Source organism: Monodelphis domestica, chromosome 2 (assembly GCF_027887165.1).
Source record: "Monodelphis domestica isolate mMonDom1 chromosome 2, mMonDom1.pri, whole genome shotgun sequence".
Taxonomy (NCBI): Eukaryota; Metazoa; Chordata; class Mammalia; order Didelphimorphia; family Didelphidae; genus Monodelphis; species Monodelphis domestica.
In genome coordinates, this window is record NC_077228.1 from 375482472 (window position 1) to 375504683 (window position 22212).

The 22212-nt window shown below is 36.0% G+C and overlaps 1 protein-coding gene across 1 annotated transcript in view; it reads left to right on the forward strand.

Moving 5' to 3' along the window:
• CDC40 (cell division cycle 40) overlaps positions 1 to 22212 on the forward strand; it is a 60582-nt gene that overhangs the window by 2602 nt on the left and 35768 nt on the right. Inside the window, exon 2 of the mRNA XM_001368619.4 lies at positions 11540 to 11626. Within this exon, the coding sequence (XP_001368656.1) occupies positions 11540 to 11626 (87 nt within the window). The remainder of the gene's footprint in view (positions 1 to 11539; positions 11627 to 22212) is intronic.

The window sequence follows — 22212 nt, forward strand, 5'->3', positions numbered from 1 at the left end:
TTCTGGAACTCACTGAGATCTAACTTCTCCCTGATGATACTGTTTCCCTAGCCACCCTTTCTAGCGCTGGTTGCCCTTTTCATTTATACTCTGATAGTGGGGATGTGGGAATATTGTGAGTTCTCATTGATACTTCTAGACTCTCTTTTTCTACCTTCATCACTCTATAACTTCTCTTTGTGGTTCATTCAGTTTGTAACATCCAGTCAGGATAATGGAAGATGTTATCTACTGACAGTTTTCTTCCTTCCTCAATGAGCTCAGTTCCTTGCTTAGTCATTCTTATCTCCCCAACCTACTCATCCATCCCATCTTAGCTATACCCAGTGATGGTCATTCTCTTCATCTTGCTGACAACACAGGTGTTGTCTACTTCCATGATCCTGAATTCTGAAATGATAATACTGAGAAGACTGTATTCATTTCTGAATTCTGATGTACTATCAGCCTACAACAGTATGCAGAATGAATTTGAGTAGTAATAGGATCATATATGATTACAGATTTAGAACTAGAAGAGACATTATATATGACCTACTCTATCTACCTCATTTTGATTCCCCAGTTGCCAAATCTAATGGTTTCCATTCAGTCTTCACTCTTCTTTATCTCACTGTTAACCTTTGACACAATCACCTTTTCCTTTATACTTTTGTCTTTTAAAGATTTCATGATACTCTGCTCTCCTGGTTCTCCTTCCTGTATAATTACTTCTCAATCTCTTCGAAGAAGATTCAGGTTGCCCCTGACAACTCTGGTTGTCCCTCAAGACTGACCTGGGTCCTATTCTTTTCTCCCTCTATGCTATTTCACTTAGTGATCTCTTCAGCTCCTCTGGATTATTCATCTCTATATAGTTGCTACATGATCTGTTTTTCAAACCCTGATCTCTAGTCTCACATCTCCAACTGCCTATTAGATAACTCAAACTTGATGTCTTGTACATACCTCACACATGTATCCAAAACTGAATTCATTCTCTTTCATTCCCAAATCTTGCTCTCTTTCCAATATCCCTGTTACCATTGAAGTCACCACTACCATCTTTCCAGTTACCCAGAATATCAACCTAGGTATCATCATCAGCTTACTATCTCACCCTTTCCATATCCAATTTCTTGCCAATCATGTTAATTCTATCTTTGCGATATTTCTCATATATACCCCCTTCTCTCCTCTTGACCCTGTCACCACTGGTACAGAAGGGACTGGTACAGTCCCTTCATCCTCTTGTAACTGGATTATTACAATATCCTGCTGGTGAGGTTGACGGCCTCTCCTTAGTCCAGTTATCTTCTGCTCAACTCTCGAAGTGATTTTCCTAAAGCACAGATCCAACCAATCCCTCCTCATTAAATTTCAGTGACTCCCTATCATCTCCAGGATCAAATACAAAATACTCTGGCATTCAAAGCTCTTCATAATCCAGCCTCTTCCTATCCTTCTAGTCTTCTTACATTTTATTCCTATCCATTCTCTAAGAGCCAATGACTGTTCCTGACAGAGGACAATTTTTAGTGAATCAAACTAGAAGGAAACTTTGGAGCGTTTTAAAAGAAATAGAAGCTTGTCACTGGTTCATTTCAACAAATGTTTAGTAAGCACTCACTTTATGCAGAGTTTTGTTGGTTCTTTGGTCTAATTTAACTTCAAAATAAATGGCTTTCCTTTTCCTTAATGCAGATGTTTCACTGCTAGCCCACTTAACTAGCCATAAGGTTACAGATTTGACTGGCAGTGCAATCAAAATGGGAGAGAAGGAAATAAATAAAATAAAAGAGAATGTATCTGTAAGGAAAGGTTTTCTGGGGTAGAATTGATTGGTGGTGTCAGTTTAATTGCCCCCCATGCTAAAGAATAAACACTTACTAGCAGTGACTCAGGGTGTCCATCTGTAAAATTGGGAGAATAATACTCCACAGCAACCTCATTGGGATGCTCTAAAGAAAAGCTTTTTTTTTTTTTTAATAACTATCTAAGGCCTATGGAAATGTAAGTTGTCAGTACAAATTGGCAGGGTGTACAACTTAGCCAGATGTTTGTACAGGATGTTTACAAATCAGGTATTCATAACTTGGGACACATCATACTACTTTACTTGTTGTATGGCACATTTGAATTCTGTATTTCATTTAAAAGAAAATGGAGGGGGGAAAGTAACTTAATTGTGATTCACATGTGATTTTGAGGCATTTTTTTAAAACCCTTACCTTGTTTCCAAGGCAGAAGAGTGGTAAAAGCTAGGCAATGGGGGTTAAGTGACTTGCCGAGGGTCACACAGCTTTGAAGTGACGGAGGCCAGATTTGAAACTAGGACTTTCCATCACTATGCCTGGCTCTCAATCCACAGAGCAACCCAGCTGCCCCCGTTTTGCGGCATTTTTAGATAAGGGTTCTTAATCTGGGAGCAAACTTGTTTTATAAAAAATATGTTGTTGGCTATTTCAACATAGTTTGTTTCCTTTGTATTCTTATGTATTTATTTTTATGTATTTAAAAATAAAGGAATCTATGAAACAAAAAAAGGTTAGGAATTTCTATTTTAGATTTAGATTTAGATTTAGGAGCCTAGAATTTAAAATGGTTGAATTAAACTCTTTCATTTTACTAATAAGCAAATTAAGGCCCAGAAAATTTATATAGCTTGTAAGTGGAAAATGCTGGAACTATAATTTAGGTATCCTGACTCCTAGTTAATGCCCCTTTCACTATAACATATTGCTTTTCTGTATCATAAAGCAAAGGTTTAAAACTTCTTCTGTGGAAGCTAGGTGGTATAGTGGGTAGACCTATCTCAGACACTTAATAGGTTTGTGATCCTGGGGGAGTGTGAATCTTAAAACTACTCAGACTGTACCTTAGAAGATTTGTTTAAGCTATTCCCCATTTTAAACAATGGAGGTACTTGATCAGGGATGTATTGAGAACTTTTAAAATTACTCCACCCTGCTCAGACAGTGCTAAAGTTGTAAACTCCTGATTGAACAATGAAAGTCCCCAACTTATAGTGAACCAAAAACCTTAAGCTAGGTGGTCTGTTTTTACATCTAATACAAAAGGGTGCTAAGTACCTATAAAGGCTAAATTAGTCACTAAAAGGTCAAGCAATTTACAAAAGGTAAGCTTAACAAGAGGTGTGAAATACTCAGAGGGTTTTTTCTAACCAGAGAAGGTGAGAACCAAAGAAGATGAGAATTAAGAAATGGGCAGTCCTGGGAAAAAGCATCTACTGTGATTGGTAGACGTAAACATCTAGGGGAGGTGACATAAGAGAAAATTTCTTTAAAAGGAAGGGACTTATTGAATTTGAGTTAGTTGGAGTTTGTAGGTTTGGAACTTGCTTGAGCCGATCTTGTGGTGAGTGATAAAGACTGACATGTTCTCCCTCAGGCTCAGGCCTAGGCCATTTGGCTTAGGCCCTTTCTACTATTTTCTCTATCTCTCCTTCCCTTAATTCCTTCATTTGTATTAATTAAAATCTCCATAAAACCCAACTGACTTGGGTATTTTCATATTCGGGAATTTTCCCATGGTGACCACTTATTTTTAATATAAGTCAAGACACTAAAAATTATCTTTACAGTTTGGCTGAAACCTTTACAGATTTGGCAATTCACAGTCTTGGCAAACCCATATTTTCGGGGTTACAAAAGTCATTTAGCTTCTCTATTCTTCAGTTTCCTCATCTGAAAAATGAGGATAATAATATTACCTACTTCCCAAGGTTATTAGATTAAAATGAGATAACATTTGTAAAGTACTTGATGCACCTTAAACTGCTATTTAAATGAACTATTATCAGATAATATTATTAGACTGTTTTAATGCATAAAATATAAAGGAACATATACCAAGATTCAAAAATAAAGAAAGGCAAGTAAAGATGTAAATATTTTTTTACCCATCTAAATTCATGAACCCCTTGAAGCCTGTCCATCAACTCCAGATTAAGAGTCCCTGTCCAGGGCCAATTAAGTGGCACCCAAGATCTAGAGTCTAGAGGACCTGTATTCAAATGTGGCCTCAGGCCCTTCTTAGCAATGTCAATTTAGGCAAATCACTTAATCTCATTTGCTTGCCCTTGTCTTTTAGAGTTATTACCAAGACTGAAAGGTTTAAAAAAAAATCCTTGTCCTGTTCTATGATGAGTTGGCAAGTAATAGTGTTAGTTTGAAAACTTTTTTTTAAAGAGTATGTTTAATTTCAAGTTTATAGAAGATAAGTTGTTTGTGAACTCCTAATGGTTTCAACTTAGTTAATAGAGAAAATATTTAATAATAATAATAATAATTAACATTTATGCAGCACTTTGTGCTTCAATTATTATTTCATTTGATCCTCACAACAACCCAGGGAGATAGGTGCTATTATTATATACATTTTATAGATGAAGAAATTGAGGCAACAAAAGGTTAAATTACTTGCTCAGGGTCATTTAGCTGGTAAATTTCTGAGGCTTACTTAAAATTATGGACTAATAACTTACTATTTTTCCAGATACATCTTGTCAAAGGAGAAAAAAATAGCAATCCTTTTTGAACAAAGTTATATTTTTTTTCTTGGAAAACTACTCACTGTAGCAACCCATGTATTTAAAGGGACTGCAAGCTAATTGTGAAACATTACTAGGAGGCACAAAATAATCAAAGCAGAAATTATCAAATGTGGATTGGGGTGAATGTGGTGAGGGCATCCTTGAAATTCTTTTAGGGTTATGCTAGGTCAAAAATTTTCATACTAATATACTAAAATGTTTTAATTTCCAATGTGGTAAATATCAACAGATATAACACATAAAAGCTCTTTAGGGTCCTCAATAATTTATAAGAGGATAAAGGATTCCTGAGATCAAAAAGTTTGAGAACTACTGAATTAGAGAATAAATAGATCAGTTCACTATACAATTAATACTAAAGCATATGACAGACTATCATATTCCAGAGAAGAGATTATTTTCGGCTGGATTTATCATGGGAGGAATGGGTAAGATTTGAAGAAGTAGACATGTATATGAGCCTTGCTAAGGACAACAAAACCGACTAAGTTGTTTCAATAGAATGAACCAGATGGCAAGGAGTTAAGGAGAGACAGTAGGTGTAAACTATCTTTTTAGAAAAGTTAATGGTGAAAAAAGAGAAAAATAGGAAAGTCATATGGGAGCAACAAACTAGCTCTATACATTTGAAAAGTGAGGGAAAGCCAGTGAAGAAAGGCTAAAGGAAGAAATTATATGTGGGAGCAAATTTTATCTGAAGTTGGAAGGAACAGTGCTTTGATTAGCTTTAGAGAAGAGAACCAAGAAACATACACCCGAAACTGAAGAGAGACAGATGAGCAAGTTGGGATGGCATTTCTTTCCCTTGTTGGTAGCTAGAATGGGAGGATGGAATAGGAGCTCAGAGAATAATCAGGTCTAGAATAACTTTTCTAGGACATGCACTTAATACGAGATAAATGTGATTTTCTAAAATGCTTGGTTAGAATTATATGGCATGAATTTACAAAGGGGTATAAATGTCTGCTTTGTTTCTTGACTTGCATTCATATTTGTTGAGTGACTACCATATGCACAGGAAGCATTGTGCTAGTTATTGCAGCCAAAAGGGAGATTTAAAGAATAAGATACATTCACTAAGTAGTTGTTTAGTATGGCCTGTATGTAAATGACTATAATGCAAGCTTTCACATGAAGCCACAATAAAAAAAAAAAAGACCGCACTATGGTCATTCAAAAGAAGCAAAGATTGATTTTTGATGAAAAGGTTCAGAGAAAACTTCATGTAGGAGACAGTATTTAAGGTGGATGTCAAGGAATTAGGTGTAGGTGTTGTTAGATTTAAAATGATTGAGGTCTTAAACTGTAGTGATTAAAATAGTGGAAGATATAAATTGTGATAGATATAAGAGAGGGTGAGTAAATTTGACCGCAGAAAATATGTTTCACTACAGTGTCTTGGTTTTTAAATCAAATATAAGGTGGTTGCCAGGGAAATATTCCCAATTATTCAAATACCCAAGTCAACTGGGTTTTATAGAGATTTTTAATTAATAATATAATGAGGAATTAGAGAAAGAGAGAAAGAGTAGGAAAGGAATAATTATGAAGGGCCTCAAACCAATATGGCCTAGACCTGAGTCTTAAGAGAAAGAATCAGTCAGTCAGTCTTTTAACACTCACCACAAGGTCTGCCTAAACAAGGATTCTAGTGACACCAGGCCAGCTCCATCTCTGCTGACTTCACCAGAGAGCCTTCCAGCCAGAGACTGTTCCAAAGGGCCTCTCTCCAGAGCCTCCAGAGGGACAGAGTTCCCTTAGAGGAGCTCCAGGGAGACCTCCTTAGAGATTGTCCTCCAAGAGCTTCCCTTCTCCAGAGCCTGTCTCAAGAGATTTTTCCCAAGCGATCCTCATCAGAGATCCTTCAAAAGGATTTCTCCAAAAGGATTTTTTCTCAAGAGATTCTGCTTTTTCTTATATAGGGGTTTTTCTCCCATGTCACCTCCCCTAAGTCCTTACATCTACCAATCACTGTAGACGTTTTCCAAAGGACTGCCCATCTAAATTCCTGCTAAGTCAACCAATTTCCTCAGCAAGTCTGAATCAGAAAAAATGCTGCTGTTTAGACCAATCTCCTCAGTAAGTCTGAAGGAGAGAAAACACAGCTGAGTCAACTAATCTCATCAAGAGAAAACTTGCCTGACCCTTTTAGGTACCTAGCATCCCATTGTATCAATTCTAAAAACAGGCCTGGCTCAAAGAACTCCTTGCTTTATTATAAGCATGGGTCCAAGTACTTTCATTGTTTAGCAAGGAGTTTTTTCTCCTAAAGCAGTCTTAAGTATGGTTGGAGTAGAGGTCCTCCCATTTCTGATCCTGGCGAGTTCTCACATCAAAATGGGGAATGTTTCTCAGTAGGGAATTTGTTCCAATTAAGAATTCCCCAATGGGGAAATTTTTAACATTCACAAGTCTGAGAGATTTCAAGATTTACAGTGTAGAGAGCAAGAGCATTCTTGGTAAAGTGCAAACAAAAACCCTCAAACAGGATTCAGTTTGGGAGAGAAGTTGTCTGCATAAGGAATAATAGGAATCTCTGAAAATTTTTGAGCAATATTTCTAGCAACATTATGTACTCTAAAAGCATGATTGGAATACAATAGGGGTGGTCCAAGATTGGGATTTAGGGAAGTGAACAAAGAACCAGACAAAAATAAACCTTCTAATGAGCACACTTTAAAATTTACATTTACTAGAAACCATAATTTCATATTATGCTAGAAAGGAAGATGCTAACTATTTTGTGATTTTATGTATTGTATATTTTGTATAGATAATGACCTTCCTATTTGGTCAGAATCATATCTTAAGCTTCTATGTACATTATAATAGGAAAATATGAAAGAATTTGTCAGAAGCAGATAGGACACTTGAGGTATACTCATCTGTTTGAACAATCATTGTGGTTGTAAATGAACATTTTTCTTAAGGAATAAACTGGGGCAATGCCTTTTACACCCCAAATGGTTTTCCCACAGCAAAACATTCCTGTTTTTTTATTATTATTACTCTAAGATCTGAAATATCACTAAGCATTTCCTTTTATGTAGATTTAGTTTAAATGATCCCATAGCCCTCATTCTCAGAATTAATTTTGTGGTTTAAAAGGGATAGAGAGTCAACTTAGAGCCTAGGGACTTATTATTTAGTTTATAGATTATGTAGTCATTCTTCCCCTCCCTGAATTTTAACTCTTTCAGTGATTGTTGCCACCTTTGCCAGAGTTGAGGAAAGAAATAAAGGTTGCTAAACAACCCCCCTTTTTTAAAAGTAAATACCTTCTTAGTATCAGTTCTAAGACAGAAGAGTGGCAAAAAATTAGGCATTTGGAGTATGTGACTAGCCCAGGGTCACACAGCTAGGAAAATTACCACTTTTTAAAAGAACTCAACTAATTTCTTGAAAGAAGACTACTATGCTGGATCCAGAAAGAACATAGTATCATTCCTGTTGATCTGTCTATTATTCATAACAGGAGTAGCTGCTGTATATTTATTCTGCCTTTCAGCCCTGTACACAGAGTTCATCCATTTCTTGTCTAAATTACTTCCAGGCTAACCCTCTCATTTTTCAGATGGGGAAATAAAAGTCCCAAATTGGACGTTTAACAAAATTCAACACAGATTTCCTTTAAACTATTTCCCTAAAAATTATTTTAAGTATTCAGTTTACCAAAAGTTGGTTTGTATATAGCTTTTTCCAAATTATCATTGCATTATAGTTAGGTATGTTGATAGTACAGTGTGAAAATGAATTTTTTAAAAATTGAAATGAATGACAAGATAAAATATTTATGTAGAATCTTCTGACAAATCAGGTATTCTAGACCAGTAAAAAGAGAGAACTACAAATGCTGTGTGAAGAGCAGCAAGAAATCAGTATTGCTAAATTGTAGAAAATGTAGAGGGAAATAAAAGGTGTCAAAAGACTGGGAAGGTAGAAACTGGCTAGGTTATGAAGGGCTTTAAAAATTAAAAAAAAATTTATTTTTGATCCTGGAGCAACTGAAGTTTATCCAATAGATCAATAACATCTTCAGACATATTTTATGAAAATCACTGGTAACTGAATAGAGAATGGATCAATTTAGGGAGAGAGTTGAGGTAGGGACACTGATCAGAAAGCATTTTCAGGAGTTCAGGCATAAAGTGAAGGAGGGGCTTTCACCAGAGTAATTAAGAACAGAGAAAGGGATACTTAGATGACAGCCCTCATGAAAAGCTACAAAATTGCCAATAGATTGGGTGGAGGGGAGATTAAGAATGATACCTAGTTTGAGAAGTTTGGTTGACTGGGAGGATGGACTATCCACAATAGTAAATAGGGAATTTGGGAAGAGAGGGAGGGGTATTGGGAGGGGAAGGGCAGATAATAAATTCAGTTTGGGATGCTTTAATTTTAAGAGGTCTAGGAAACATCCAGTTCAAGACATCTGGGCGGCAGTTGGTCGGATAGCATCTGAAGTAATTTGTACCATTATAGGAGACACAGATTAGTATGGACTCCAATATGCCAAAGAATAAAGAATGGTCCAAGAAGGGGCACTTAGGATCCTGAATGTCCTTGAGGCATATGAGGATTGGTTGAAGAGCTAGGGGATATTTTGTCTGGAGAAGTGAGGGAAAGAACTCTCCACTTATTAAAGGTCTAGAGAGGACTGGGTATTGCACCTGGTATACAAATACTTAAAAAAAATAACAGTCTTTGTCCTTAAAGAGATTATATTCTGAATAGGGGAAGAATGGAGGGAGAAGCTGGAAAGGAGGAGATTTTGTTGGGGAGGTAGAAATTCCTAAATTCCATTGGGGAAGGAGGTTTCAGCAGTTTAGAACAAGATTCATCTATCTTATCCATATTCAGTCTTTTATAACTAGCAAATAAGGCGATATAAGTATCATATTTTATAACATATAACAAACATATGGATTTGCAATTAGGGGCACTAGGGATGTAGCTGTATTTAGAAGTTGTTTTTGGAGATGTAGTTATTATGCCAAGAATGTCTTTAGCAGTTGCTTTCTTTGGGTAAGTATCTCTTAAGTGCCCTGTATTAGGTTCTCTCCATTGACTCAGCCAAAGAGGAAAGTTGAGAACTTTACCCACACAACCTATTAATAATTTGAATATACCTGATAAATGTGTGAAGAGCAGAGGTGTGAATTCCCTTGCTTGTGAACTCCTTGATAAGAACATTCCCAAAAGCTGATTTTTCCGTTCTCTCAATTCATCAGGTATTATACTCTGTAGCATACATCTTCAAAGTTGATTATATATTTCCTTGCTCTAGTTTTTTTTTTCCTATACCTGTATATATAAAATATGTATATGTTTTACCTACCTAGTCAAGTTCGTAACTCCTAGAAGACATAAACCCTGCCTGCTTTTCCTTAGGTACACCAAAAATTTTGTTCATTTAAAGGGGTCTAATTTTATCAGTTTAGAAGAGAAAATTAGATGGTTTCAGTTGAATTTTTCTAGCTGAACTGACTTCACATCCCTAAAAGGAAGAATCAAAGCATATTAAATTAATTTAAAACCATAGACAGTGTTAACTTGTGTGGATGTTTTATACTTGCTAAGAGGGGGGGAAAAAAGGAGATTTATTTAAATGTCAGATATTGTCAGCCATTATAACCTTCAAAAACCACCACTAATTTTTATTCATCATAAGGGCCTAGAAAACTAAGTCATGTTTTATAAAATAGCTGTAAGAACTGAAGAAAAGATTGTGCAATTTTATTTTTATTTTTAAGTTGTGAATTTAACAGACATTAGCAAATGTGAACATTTCCACATACAGAGAAGAGAAAAAGAGGGTTGTATGTGAAAATATATATGTATATATATTTATATAAAATTTAACATGCTATATGCCAAGATTGCCTTCATCTGAGTTTTCTTCTGAAATTCCTTTTAAGTTACAAATAGATATTATATATAATATACTCTAAATTTTAATGTTACCCTAATGCTTTAAAAACTTTTTTATTAAAAAAAAATTTTTTTAAGCATTACTTTCTATGTTAGAATCGATACTGAGTTTTGGTTCCAAGGCAGAAGAGTGGAGGTCTTGAGCTCTAACCATTAGGAAACCTAGTGTAAAGGGTGAAATTATGGCTGAGACTGAATATATAATTAATTTAGGTCACCAGGGATTTTATTTATAAAAATCCTTATGAAAAATCCAAATAATAAAATACCCAAGTCAGCTGCCAAATTTTATGGTGATTTAATTGATACAGTAGAAAAGATTAAGAAGGGTGAAGGATTTCTCCCCCTGCCTGGCTGGTACCGGGCGGGAAGATTCGAATATCTAGAAAGTAAGAGTTTGGAGTGTGAAGGAGGAAAGAATCAACCTGAACTCCAAAAAGGGGCTCAGCTGAGATGCCTGAACTTGAAACAGGTCAAGGACAAAACTCACTGCCAAAACCCAGACAATAACTGCCACCACTCCCAAGATGTTGGAACGCCTAGCACACTGCCAGCCAGAGTCACCTCTCCAGGAAAAGAGGAAGGGACAGGAAGTGCCATGCCTCATATGGATGTTTTTCCTCATATGGACGTTTTTACATCACTTTTTCTGCATCTCATCTGTACCAGTGAGGACTTAGCTTGACTTAGGACAGTCCAGAGGTCTGTCCTTTTTTCTGCACATGTCTGTTGAAGGCCATTCCTTAGATGATTAAATCTTGAGTTTGATGCAGACCTTCAAAATCTTGTTAAACTAAGAAGGGAGGAGAAATGTAGTTTCCAAGACCTGATTCTGTTGTTCCAAGTATCTTCATTGTTACTGATCAGGAAATAGGTAAATCACATCTTCTAAAGAATGGTCTGATTAGGGTGGAATAGTTTTAAAATTCACACTAGCTACCCCTAATGCTCTTTTTCAAAAAAATCACTATCCTGTCCACCCACTAGATATACAAGTGAAAGTAATAAAGTAGTTGCCAGATATTTAAAGTTCATGTGTTTGGTTTATTTTAGGAAGATGTGGAGACTGGAGTACACCTGGACCCAGCCATTAAGGAAGTCCAATACAATCCTTCCTATGAGACCATGTTTGCTCCTGAGGTAAGAACAAAATATATTTTAAAGGTGTTGGTTTCAGATTTTGTATTTGAAAAAGTCTAAAAACCTACTTTGTTCACATTTAGATTATTTGTTTGAAACTGTTTAAAAGTTTGTCAGTGATAGTCTGATCAAATTTTTTTTCCAGTATATATTTACATATAAATGGATAGGTTGTGATTTTCATTGTTGGAAGGAATGCTTATATTCATGAGATCACAAATCCATACACTTGTTGAAGAGGCATTTTTAAATACTCAAAAAGCATGGAAACTTTGGTCAAGATAAAAGTATTATGATTAAAATTTAGTTTCTCTGCTAAAGGTATTATAATTTTAGAGGTTTATTAAAGATTAAGAAATAAGGAAAATACGAATATAGAAAGCACTTGGCTAGGAGGGCCAAAAGGCCCATTCAATTTCACTCACTACATCTTGGGAGACGGGTGTCCCTAGAAGCCGAAACAGAGAAAGAGGGAGAGGGAGAGACTGAAGTAGGCGGAGTTAGTTTAAATAATAATTTGTTCTTGGCTCAGGTGGGAATTCAGGTGAGGTTACAAAGCATTCTGGGAAGTGGCCAAGGACTTCTGGGAATTGAAGTCCGGGGTTCAAATCTCCATTTTTACATTCCGTCATTTGATTGTTTGGGAAAAGATTTTCCCCAAAAGGATCATGAAAACATAATCAACTTAAGGTTTACAATAATTTGAGGATAAGAGGAAAAAAGAACAAAACCAATAATTGCTAGATGCATTGACAGAAAGCCAGTTAGGGGGCAGTCCCCTTTGGCATGAAAGTATGCATACAAATAAATGTTTAATCAACCACACCCAAAGTTCATTCTTGATCTTCTTCTGCAGCTTGGGGTCTGGAGGCATCTTCATGGTGTCTTCTCCAAACAGTTCAGTTTCTGGATTCGGAGAGTTAGCATGTTTCTTAACCTAAAATTCTTCTCAAAAGGAATTTAAACTTTGCAATTAAAAATAATAATATTTTACAAAAGGAAATGGAATAAAGTAGATAAATTTCCTTTCCATGAGAGAAGAAAATATCTTTGCCTACAGGAAGTTCCCATTGTATTTATTGTAAAATTAAAGAGCCTTTAAATGCTTTGATGATCACTTTTCATTAGGGACAGCTAAGTAACACAGTGGATAGAGTGGGCCAGTCCTGGAGTCTGGAGGACCTGGATTCAAAATCTGGCCTCAAATACTTCTTGTCTCTTTGATTATGGGCAGATCACTTAACTCCACTTGCCTAGCCTTTGCCACTCTTCTCTCTTAGAATTAATACTAAGACAGAGGTAAGGATTTAAAAAAACAAAGAGCCCTTTCTGTTCCTATCCCATAACCTCTTTCTTAATATCTCTGGGTAACCCGTCATTGACAAGAGGCTCCAAAAAGGTAGCATTTATGTTACCTTCTTTCTTAATGTTCTATCTGGTAAGTTACACTTCCCTTGTGACTGCAGTGCAGTCCATAGGATATTTTTAGATGTTATGGCTGCATCACAGTCCACTACTATCCCCTAAACCAGCACTGATTTATGAGGGTTGAAATTCATTCACAGAATTAGAGATTTAGAGCTCTCGTGAACCTTTAGAATCCATCTAGTCTAATCCCTTTCATTTTGCAATTAAGGAAACCAAGTCTAATATAGATGAAATGGTTTGCCCAAAGTGGTAAGTAGCAGATACAGCATTCAAACCCCAGTTTTCTGACTCCAGCTCCGGAATTTTTTATATTGCACCATCCTACATTGCACTTACCCCTAGTGGTCGCTTTGGTCTTTAAGCAAATCTGTTATCCCTCAAGACAAAACTGTGCCATATTTATTTGCTCTATTGCTTCCTTTAGCCAATATTGACTAAATTGCTGTCCATGGTCTACAAGGCTGACAGTTCAAAATCTTGAGGTACTGGGACCAATTATGCAAATCAAGCAAATGAAAACAAAGAACCTTTGGAAGTAACTATAGTTTACATTAGGATTGCCTGGGCATACTGCTGCTAAATTGGAGACTTCAGCAAAAGAGAAAGAAAAAGAAAATTTAAAAAGAAGTTCATCAGAAACATGGTAGAAAGAGAGCTCAATTAAGAATCAAAAGGACTAGGTTTGATTCCTGGGTCTGTTGTTCTTTTTTCGAGCTTTCCCTTTCTAATCCTCAGCATTCTCATTAGTAAAATGAGGGGGTTAGAACAAATGATGTCTTTCAGATAAAAGTCTCTTAATTTCAATGAGTGTAAGATAATCTGGGGACTTAAACACCACTATAGGCCTAGTCTTTTAGTATTTCTCTAGGTTTGCTTTTGGAATTATCAGGGTAAATCTTCAGGGTCCCCAAGTTATTCTTTGTATTAAATGCATTGTTTTGAGACATAGGCTTTGTTAATGTTATCCTCTCAACAATGATGTTGAATGATGAAGAAAGAATTTATTGTTTTGATATACTCCTATGATCTTTAGATTGTATTTTTAATTAAGTATGTAGGTTTATAAATACAGAATTAGGTTCCAATACAGAATAAACTGACCTGGTTGTTATGCTGAGAGACCAAATAAAGCATGTAAGATGAGTAAATATATAAGAAGATACCTCAAGTAGAAGTAATATTACATTTAGAAGCATTTGCTTGAAAAAAGCCCAGGATAATAGAAATTGAAAGCTGGAAGAAATCTTCCAAATAAACTAGTCCCACCCCATTTTTTATTTTTTAAGTTTGGAGTTTAAGTCTTTAAGGAAAAAACAATGCTTGGACTGAAACAAGGAAGTCATTGTAGCTAGGGAGAATACAGGGACAGAAAACAGGAATAATTCATTAGAGTCTCCATCCCCTCCTTCATATTCCTACTGCTATCTTCTTTGTTCTGGTCCCTGAACTTATACCTGGACAATTATAACGGTCTACTCATTTGTCTATTTTCCTGCAAGTATCTTTCTTCATATCTTTGCCAGAAGAATCTTTCTAATGTATAGGTTCAGTTGCATTTGTCCTCTACTTAGAAGTCTTCAGTGACTTCCCTATTACGTATGGAATGTGAAATCCAGACTCTTTAGCATGATTCAAAGCTCCACAATCTAATTCCAACATACCTTTACTTAGTTTACATTACTCTCCATTATGCTTTCTAGAGCTCAAGAGTCAGCAAACTATGGCCCTCGATTTGGCTCTTTCAAAACAGTTCTTTATCTTGGCACTGTGATAGCCCTTTTTGCTGATCTCTATTCAAATCAAATCATTTGCTATTTCCTATTTCATCCTGTTCTTTCCTGCTTCCATGCCTTAAAACATACTGTCTCCCATACCTGGAAAGCTTCCACCTCTAGTTCCCCATCCTCTGCCTTCTAAAATCCTCTTCAAGGCCAAGCTGAAACCATTATCTTTTCCATAAAATCTTACTTGATTTTGCCCCACCACCAGCATCTATAAATTATTGCTCCCTTTTAAGATCTCCTCTACCACTCTATTTGTACCTTTCCTGTGCATTTATTACAATGTATATTATGATTTTGTGTACATATTACCTTTTACCCTCCTGAATATATTTATAAATTCCTTGACAACAGAATGTATCTTTATTTCATCTTATCACTAGTGCCTAACCCAAGTCATTGCATGTGTTTTTCTTGATTGTGTTGAACTGGAGGTTTTGTACAACAGAAGTACCTTGAAACCATAGGTTGAGGAACACTATTATATCATCTTGGTGCTAAAACAATTAAATTTCATTTTCCATCTTTCAGTATTAAATAGACTTAGAACTATTTAATTTTCCTGAGCACTAGGGAGATTAAACATAGTTAAAATTTGTGATATCAGAAAGAATGGAAATAGTGTTTTCAGCAATGCTGCTAAGTGGGTACACAAAGAACTCCTTTTCATATGGGAAGGCACTGTGTTATTATTCCATCATTTCTCAAATCTCTTTAGCTTGCCAAATCACAGATTCCTTTATGTACTCCGGAGCAGTTTAGCAGATACATTGAGGATAGATTTCCATGTGATTTACATTGTCACTTTCAAATTGAAGGGTACCTCTAAAATTCATTAGTTGTTTGAAAAAAAAGGAGAAAAATAGCTTTATTTACATTATATTTAAAATACATTACTGAAACATTTCATTTATGAATACTGTTTTGTTTTAGGTTGTGTTAATCACTGCAGATAACTGAAACATTAAATTCTAATAGCAGCAATTGTTACAAAAACCTCACACCCCATTCCTACCTTGAGATACTAAAAAGAAAAAGAGAAAAATGATCTCTTGAAAGAATTACTTTTTATGTCAGTTAACACATGGGAATTGGTAAAAAAAAAATTATATGGATATCTATCTAAAACATAGTTGCATAGATATCTATCCATTATTTTAATATTTCATGTAGTTATTTTAGAAACTAGTTTTTTATCTTTTCTTCTAGTGTTTATATATTTTTTTTAAGTGATGGGGATGTGTTTTTAAAGGACAATGAAAGTCTTGAATTCAGTTTTTGAAGGGAGTGATATAGAATAAGACTAGAAAGGTTATAAAAGCCAGATTGTGGAAGACCTTAGATGCCATGCTGAGGACTTTGTTTTATCTTGGAGACAGCAAGGGCTCACTGAATGTTTTTTGAGCATTGCTTTAAAGAAAGAATATTTTGACCTCTGTGTGTGGGGTGGCCTGGAGAGGGGTTAAAATGGAAGCTGGGAGACTAATAGAACAGTGATTACAAATCTTTTAGAGATGGAGTGCTGGACACTGCCCCCATTCCACCCCCAGACCTCATACTGTGCCTCTACTCACCACCACATGCTGGGTATGCCCCACCTCCCTGTCCCCTCCTAACCCCATGGAGGGGAGGGAGAAAACGTTCCCATTGGGCTACTAGATTGAGGGGTGGATGAAGTGAAAAAATGTTATCAGACACCATGGGGAGGGGGTAGGGAATAGTTCAGCCTGAATCCCTCTGCCTTTCTAGTAACAAAATCTGGAGGTGGAGGATGGGCAAGTGCCAACAGAAAGCACTTTGCATGCCATCTTTGGCACCTGTGCCATTGGTTCACCACTGCAATAGAAGCTATTAAAATATTCCAACTGAGAAGTTATGAGAGACTGAAGTAGGATGATGTCAATGTGAATGGAACAAAGTTACCTATGCAAGAGATGTTTTGAGAATAGGATCAGTCAAGGATAGCTATGGAATTTTGAACCAGGGTAGGGTGACTAGGAAGATGTTTTCTGCTAAACTGAGAGAACTTTAGTGACTGGCAAATTGGCGGGGACTGTGGAGGGGATCAGGGTGAGATAATCAGTTCTGTTTGGAATGTGCTAAGTTTCAGAAGCCTGTAAGTCATCCAGATGGAGACATTTAATAGGCAGTGTGGCCATGTACAACAGAGTTCTGGAAAAAGGTTCAGGATGAAGGAAGCTATGGGAGAAACACATGCTAAGGTGATAAGAAAGAGTTAATCTAGTAAAAGAAACTAAAGAAGAGTCAAAAAGTAATAAATAGAACCAAAGGAGAGCAGTGTCACAGCATCTAGGGAAAAAGAGTATTTGTAAGGAGGGGTGTTCAACAGTGTTAATATTTCAGAAGACAAGGAAAATGAGGACTGAGAAAGGCCATTGAGATCCATTGGTAAACTTGAATCTATAAGAGATACACTGGCAACTTGGAACACTTGGAACTCTAAAAGATCCATTGGTAACCTTGGAAAGAGCAATTTTAGTCTAGTGAAACTGTATGGATTGTAAAGGTTTTAAGAAGTGAAATAGATTACAAAAATGGTTGCAGAAAAATATAAATGATTCTTTGATTTTGACAGTGAGTAGGAGAGGGGCAGGATCATAGTTTGAGGGGATGCCAAACAAGTAATGATGTTTTTGAGGATGGGGTGGACCTAAATTTGTTTCTAGGAAATGGGAAAAATCAGTGGATAAAACAGATTTGAAGATGAAAAAGAAAGAGAATAACAGAATAATGACAAACCTCTAGAGGACATAGGAGATGGAGGAGATAAGGATAGGAATGAGAGCTTCTTTTGACATGAAGAAGGTACCTCGCCTTCTCAGACACTAGCATGATAGAGGAGAGGGTGAGGATGTAAAAATGTGGAACAAGAGATATAAGAAGTAAGGACAAATTGCTTGTGTTTTTCTGATAACGCAGTACACAAGATCATTTGCTCACAGAAAAGGGATCAGCAGTGCATTGTAGACAAGAAAAAAGGCTTGAAAAAGCTACTGAGAGGATTGTCAATCAAAGAAGAATAAAAATAGCAAGAAGGACCTACCTTAGATTATATAAATTTGTGGTCCTAGGCAGCAAAATTTCTTTACTTTCTCCAAAGGCATTCAGCTGCACAGAAGTAATACTGTATGTGTGAAGAAACTGATCCAGGAATTAAAGTACTGGCTGGTCTGTGATAAAGGAATGTGTATAGTTGAATTGTTTAATTATAGTCCAGACCAAAGTGAGGAAAGTGAAGCCAAAACAAAGTAATGGACCAGGATTTCTTTTGAGAACTGTTTGCCCATATTCTTTGATCATTGATCTATTGTGGAATCGCCATATTTGAATCAGTTCTTTATGTCTTTAGCAGAGAGATGTGATGCAAAGATTTCCTTTCCATTTTACTGTTTCTAATTTTAACAAATGATTTTGTTTGTACAAAAACTTTTCAATTTTATGCAAAAAAGACATCCTTTTTATTTTCTCGGCTTATCTCTATCCTTTTTCTGGTCCGTCGTGAGCTCTTCTATCCATAGTTTCAAAAGTGTTTTCATTTTTTCTCCTTTAACTTTTTAAAAATTATTTTAAAGTTTATTTTTATTAATTATTATTTTTTATTTGTAATATTATTTAATTAATTATTTTATGTGCTACATAATAAATTCATAATTGATTAATATTAATTACTATTATAATAAAATTATTGTTTAATTTAAATTAATATTTAAATAAATATTTGAAATATTTATATTTTATTTTTATTGTTTATTTTTAAAAGACCCTTGCCTTTTGTCTTAGAATCGCCCAAGTATCAATTCCAAGGCAGAAGATCAGTAAGGGTTAGGTAACTGAGGGTTAGGCAGCCACCTAGCTGCCCCTTTTAATTTGTTTATAACTCTTTTATATATAGGTCATGTATACATTTGGATCAATATGAGACATTAGCCTTAGCCTAATTTCTGTCAAACTGCTTTCCTGTTTTCCCAGTAGCTTTTGTGGAATAAACACTGTTTAAAATTTTTTTAACATGTTGAATTTAGAAAAATACTTTAATTACCAACAATGGTCAAGAAGAGATCATATTACTTTGATGTTAATTTATATTCTAAAAGTAAAGGTCATAAAAATAGAGCTGGAAAGGATGTTAAAGATCTTGTCCAATCCTCATTTTACAGATAAAAAGGTGGAGGCCAAGAAAGATTAGGTGACTTTCTGGGAATTAAACAGCTTTTAAGTATCAGGATCAAAACTAAAACCCTGGTATGTATACTGATTCTCTCAGTAGCATTTCCAATATAGTTTGCTGATCTTTTGGTTTTACTCTCAAATTAAAATAATTGGAAATTAGAAAGTGTTCTTTCCCAAGATCTCGAGAAAATTATGCTTTTCTATTATGTTACATTCCTTGAAATCAGAAGGCCTGGAGTTGAATCCCTTATAGTCTCTAAAATGGAAATAATTATATTCACACTATCTCACTTAACAAGGTAGTTAGGAAGTACTTTGTGTCCTTGGATCCTCATTTGTTAGTGCCCTAACCTTCATTATTGTTTATTTTTGTATATGTCTTAGACTCATTCATTTGTAAACATGTTGTACCTCAGTAAAATATAAACTCCCTAAGCCAGTGGTTCTCAACCTCACAATTTGTAACAATGAGAATACATAATGCATATCAGGTATTTACATTCCGAATCATAACTGTAGCAAAATTACAGTTTTGAAGTAGCCACCAAAATAATTTTTTGGTTTGGGGTCACTGCAACATGAGGAACTGTATTGCGGGGTCATGGCATTAGAAAGGTTGAGAACCACTGCCCTAAGCGTAGAGAGACTGTCTTACTTTTGTTTTGGTATCCCTAACTTAGCTTAGTGCCCAGACTATAGTTGGTACTTAAACACATCATTTTTTGAGTGCCTCTCAGATATTATATTGTACAATGGAGGTACAGAAATGTAAATCTTTGTCTCAAGGAGATTTCTTTTGGGAGAGACAGTGAGTACATTTAAGCATATACAATGTAATGGGAGTTTGGGGGTGGTACGTACAGTGGGAAGAGAGGAAGTCTTCAAAGAACATATAAAAAGGTTGTTTTTGAGATAAACTTTAAAGGAAAAGAAGGTACACAAACTTTAGTAAGTGCTTGTTGGATGACTGATTGAAAAGGCTATATAAATGTGAATTATTCGTAACAGTGTGGTTATTCCTCTACTGACACAAATTACTGTCCTTTTTTCATGAGTTAGAAGATGACCTTCATAAGTGTCTCAAGTCTGAAAATTTCATACCTTTGTGTTAACCCTTTAGTGATAAACCATTTTGAATTTAGGCTAGTTGAAGCCCATTAAATTAACTGTCAGTTCACTCAGTCAGATGAAATACATAAAGATGCATGTGTGTCATCTCCAGGGAACAGTGAGTCACAATCTGAATCATTAATTGAAGTTTAAGTCCAAGATTGTTATTTGCAAAATAGTTGCCGATCTTCTCTGAGAGAGACTTTTCTTACTAGGGATTCCAACACCAACAAAATCACAGGACCTACTAAATCACAGATCCAGATTAAAAAAAAATTATTATTAAAAGTACATAAAATATTCCATTATTCTTCATATGGATTTTAATTTAAATATTAAGATGGATTTGTGAATTTGTATTTAAATGGTTCTGTTCACTAATATAGATTCTAACCATAGAATATTAGAAGTAGAAAGGACCTTAGGAATAATTTGGTCCAACCCCTTGTTTTGCAGATGAAGAAAAGGGAACAGAGACAAATGACTTGCCTAATATCACATGGATAGTAAATGGCAAAACAGAGAACTCATTCCTAGATTAGTGTTATTTCTACTAGTGTCATAGCATCTACTACAGTGTCACAATTTCTCCCTTCCATACCTTCTCCTCTAATGTGATTCTTGCGGAAATCCTTCCCACATTTCAGAGACTTGCCCATGGTTCTTTTATTATCACAGTTTTACATTAATTCTAGCAACTTCTTGGTTTTTCCTTCATAATCTGACTTGAGAAGAGTCACATCCATGCCAAATAAATGTAAAATTGGAGCAGCATTCATTTCAAAAAGATTTCTTTCTGGCTTTGCCTTTGCAAGCTTCTGGGTTGACAAAGGTAGTTGCCTTCTTGTGTATTAGAACATAATAAGATGATTTCCAAATACCTGGGCTTCTTAACAAGTTGCTCACCTTATTAGGTTATCTATTAATGTAGCAATTAGGCCATCCATCTATTGTCTCCCATGCTCACTATATGACTGGCCCACCTGCCTTTGATAGCTTCTATATTTGAGAAGCAGTTTATCACTGATAATATGCTGCATTATACTTATACCATGCACATTTCCATTGCCTTTTGGATTACTTTTTTGATTTTTCCAAAATTATGGTATTCAATCATTTATAACCATAGAGTATCTTTAAAATTTTTATTGATGCCTTTTTTAAATTACATTGCAACAATTTTCCAAACATATCCCTTCTTCCTCTCCTATCCAATCTTTGTAACAAAGATTTTAGAAAGGGGTTGAGGTGGAGAGAGAAGTTCAGGAAAATCAGCCATTTGGTATAGGACAATGGTGGCAAATCTTTTAGAGTAGGAGTGCAAGGCTGCCACTCATACCCCACACCCCAGAGACCAAGTGCTGAACCATGCCCCCCACCCCACCTTCCTTACCCTATACAGGGGAGGGAGGCAGTGCTCTTATTGGGCTGCTGGGAAGAGAGGTGGGTTATGAGAGGTGCCCATAGAAAGGGAGAGGAGAGTGGTCCAAGCTCTCCTCTCCCCTCCAGCTATGAGGCACGTTGTGAGTTATGTTCCCTCCCAAACCTAGCTCTTCTCCAACCCCACCACGAGAATCACCTTCACTGTAGATTCAACAGACTGATGTTTGCATCACACCCTCACGCAGCATGTGAGCCCCCCACTTTACCCCAGACAAGGGAAGGAGAAAGTACTCCCATTGGACTGCTGGGTAGAAGGGCAGGTCAAGTGAGGAAGGTCCTCAGGCACATGGGGAGGGGAGGATGGACAGCTTTTCCCTAAGTCCCTCTGGCTTTCTAGTAAGAAACTCTAGTGGGCAACTGCAGGGGTACCCATGGAGAGGGTTCTACATACCTTTTTGTTTATTTATTTATTTTAGCTTTTGTGCCATAAATTCACCATCATAGTTATAGGGTATGACAAACTGACTTCCTAGTCAGAAAGACTGAGTTTTAGTCCCAATTCTGGCACGTACTAGCTGTATGAGAAGTAGCTAAGTGGAATAGTAGACACAGTGCTGGACTTGGAGTCAGGAGAACCTGGATAAACTCAAACACTTACTAGCTGTATGACCCTAGGCCAGTCATTTAACCTTT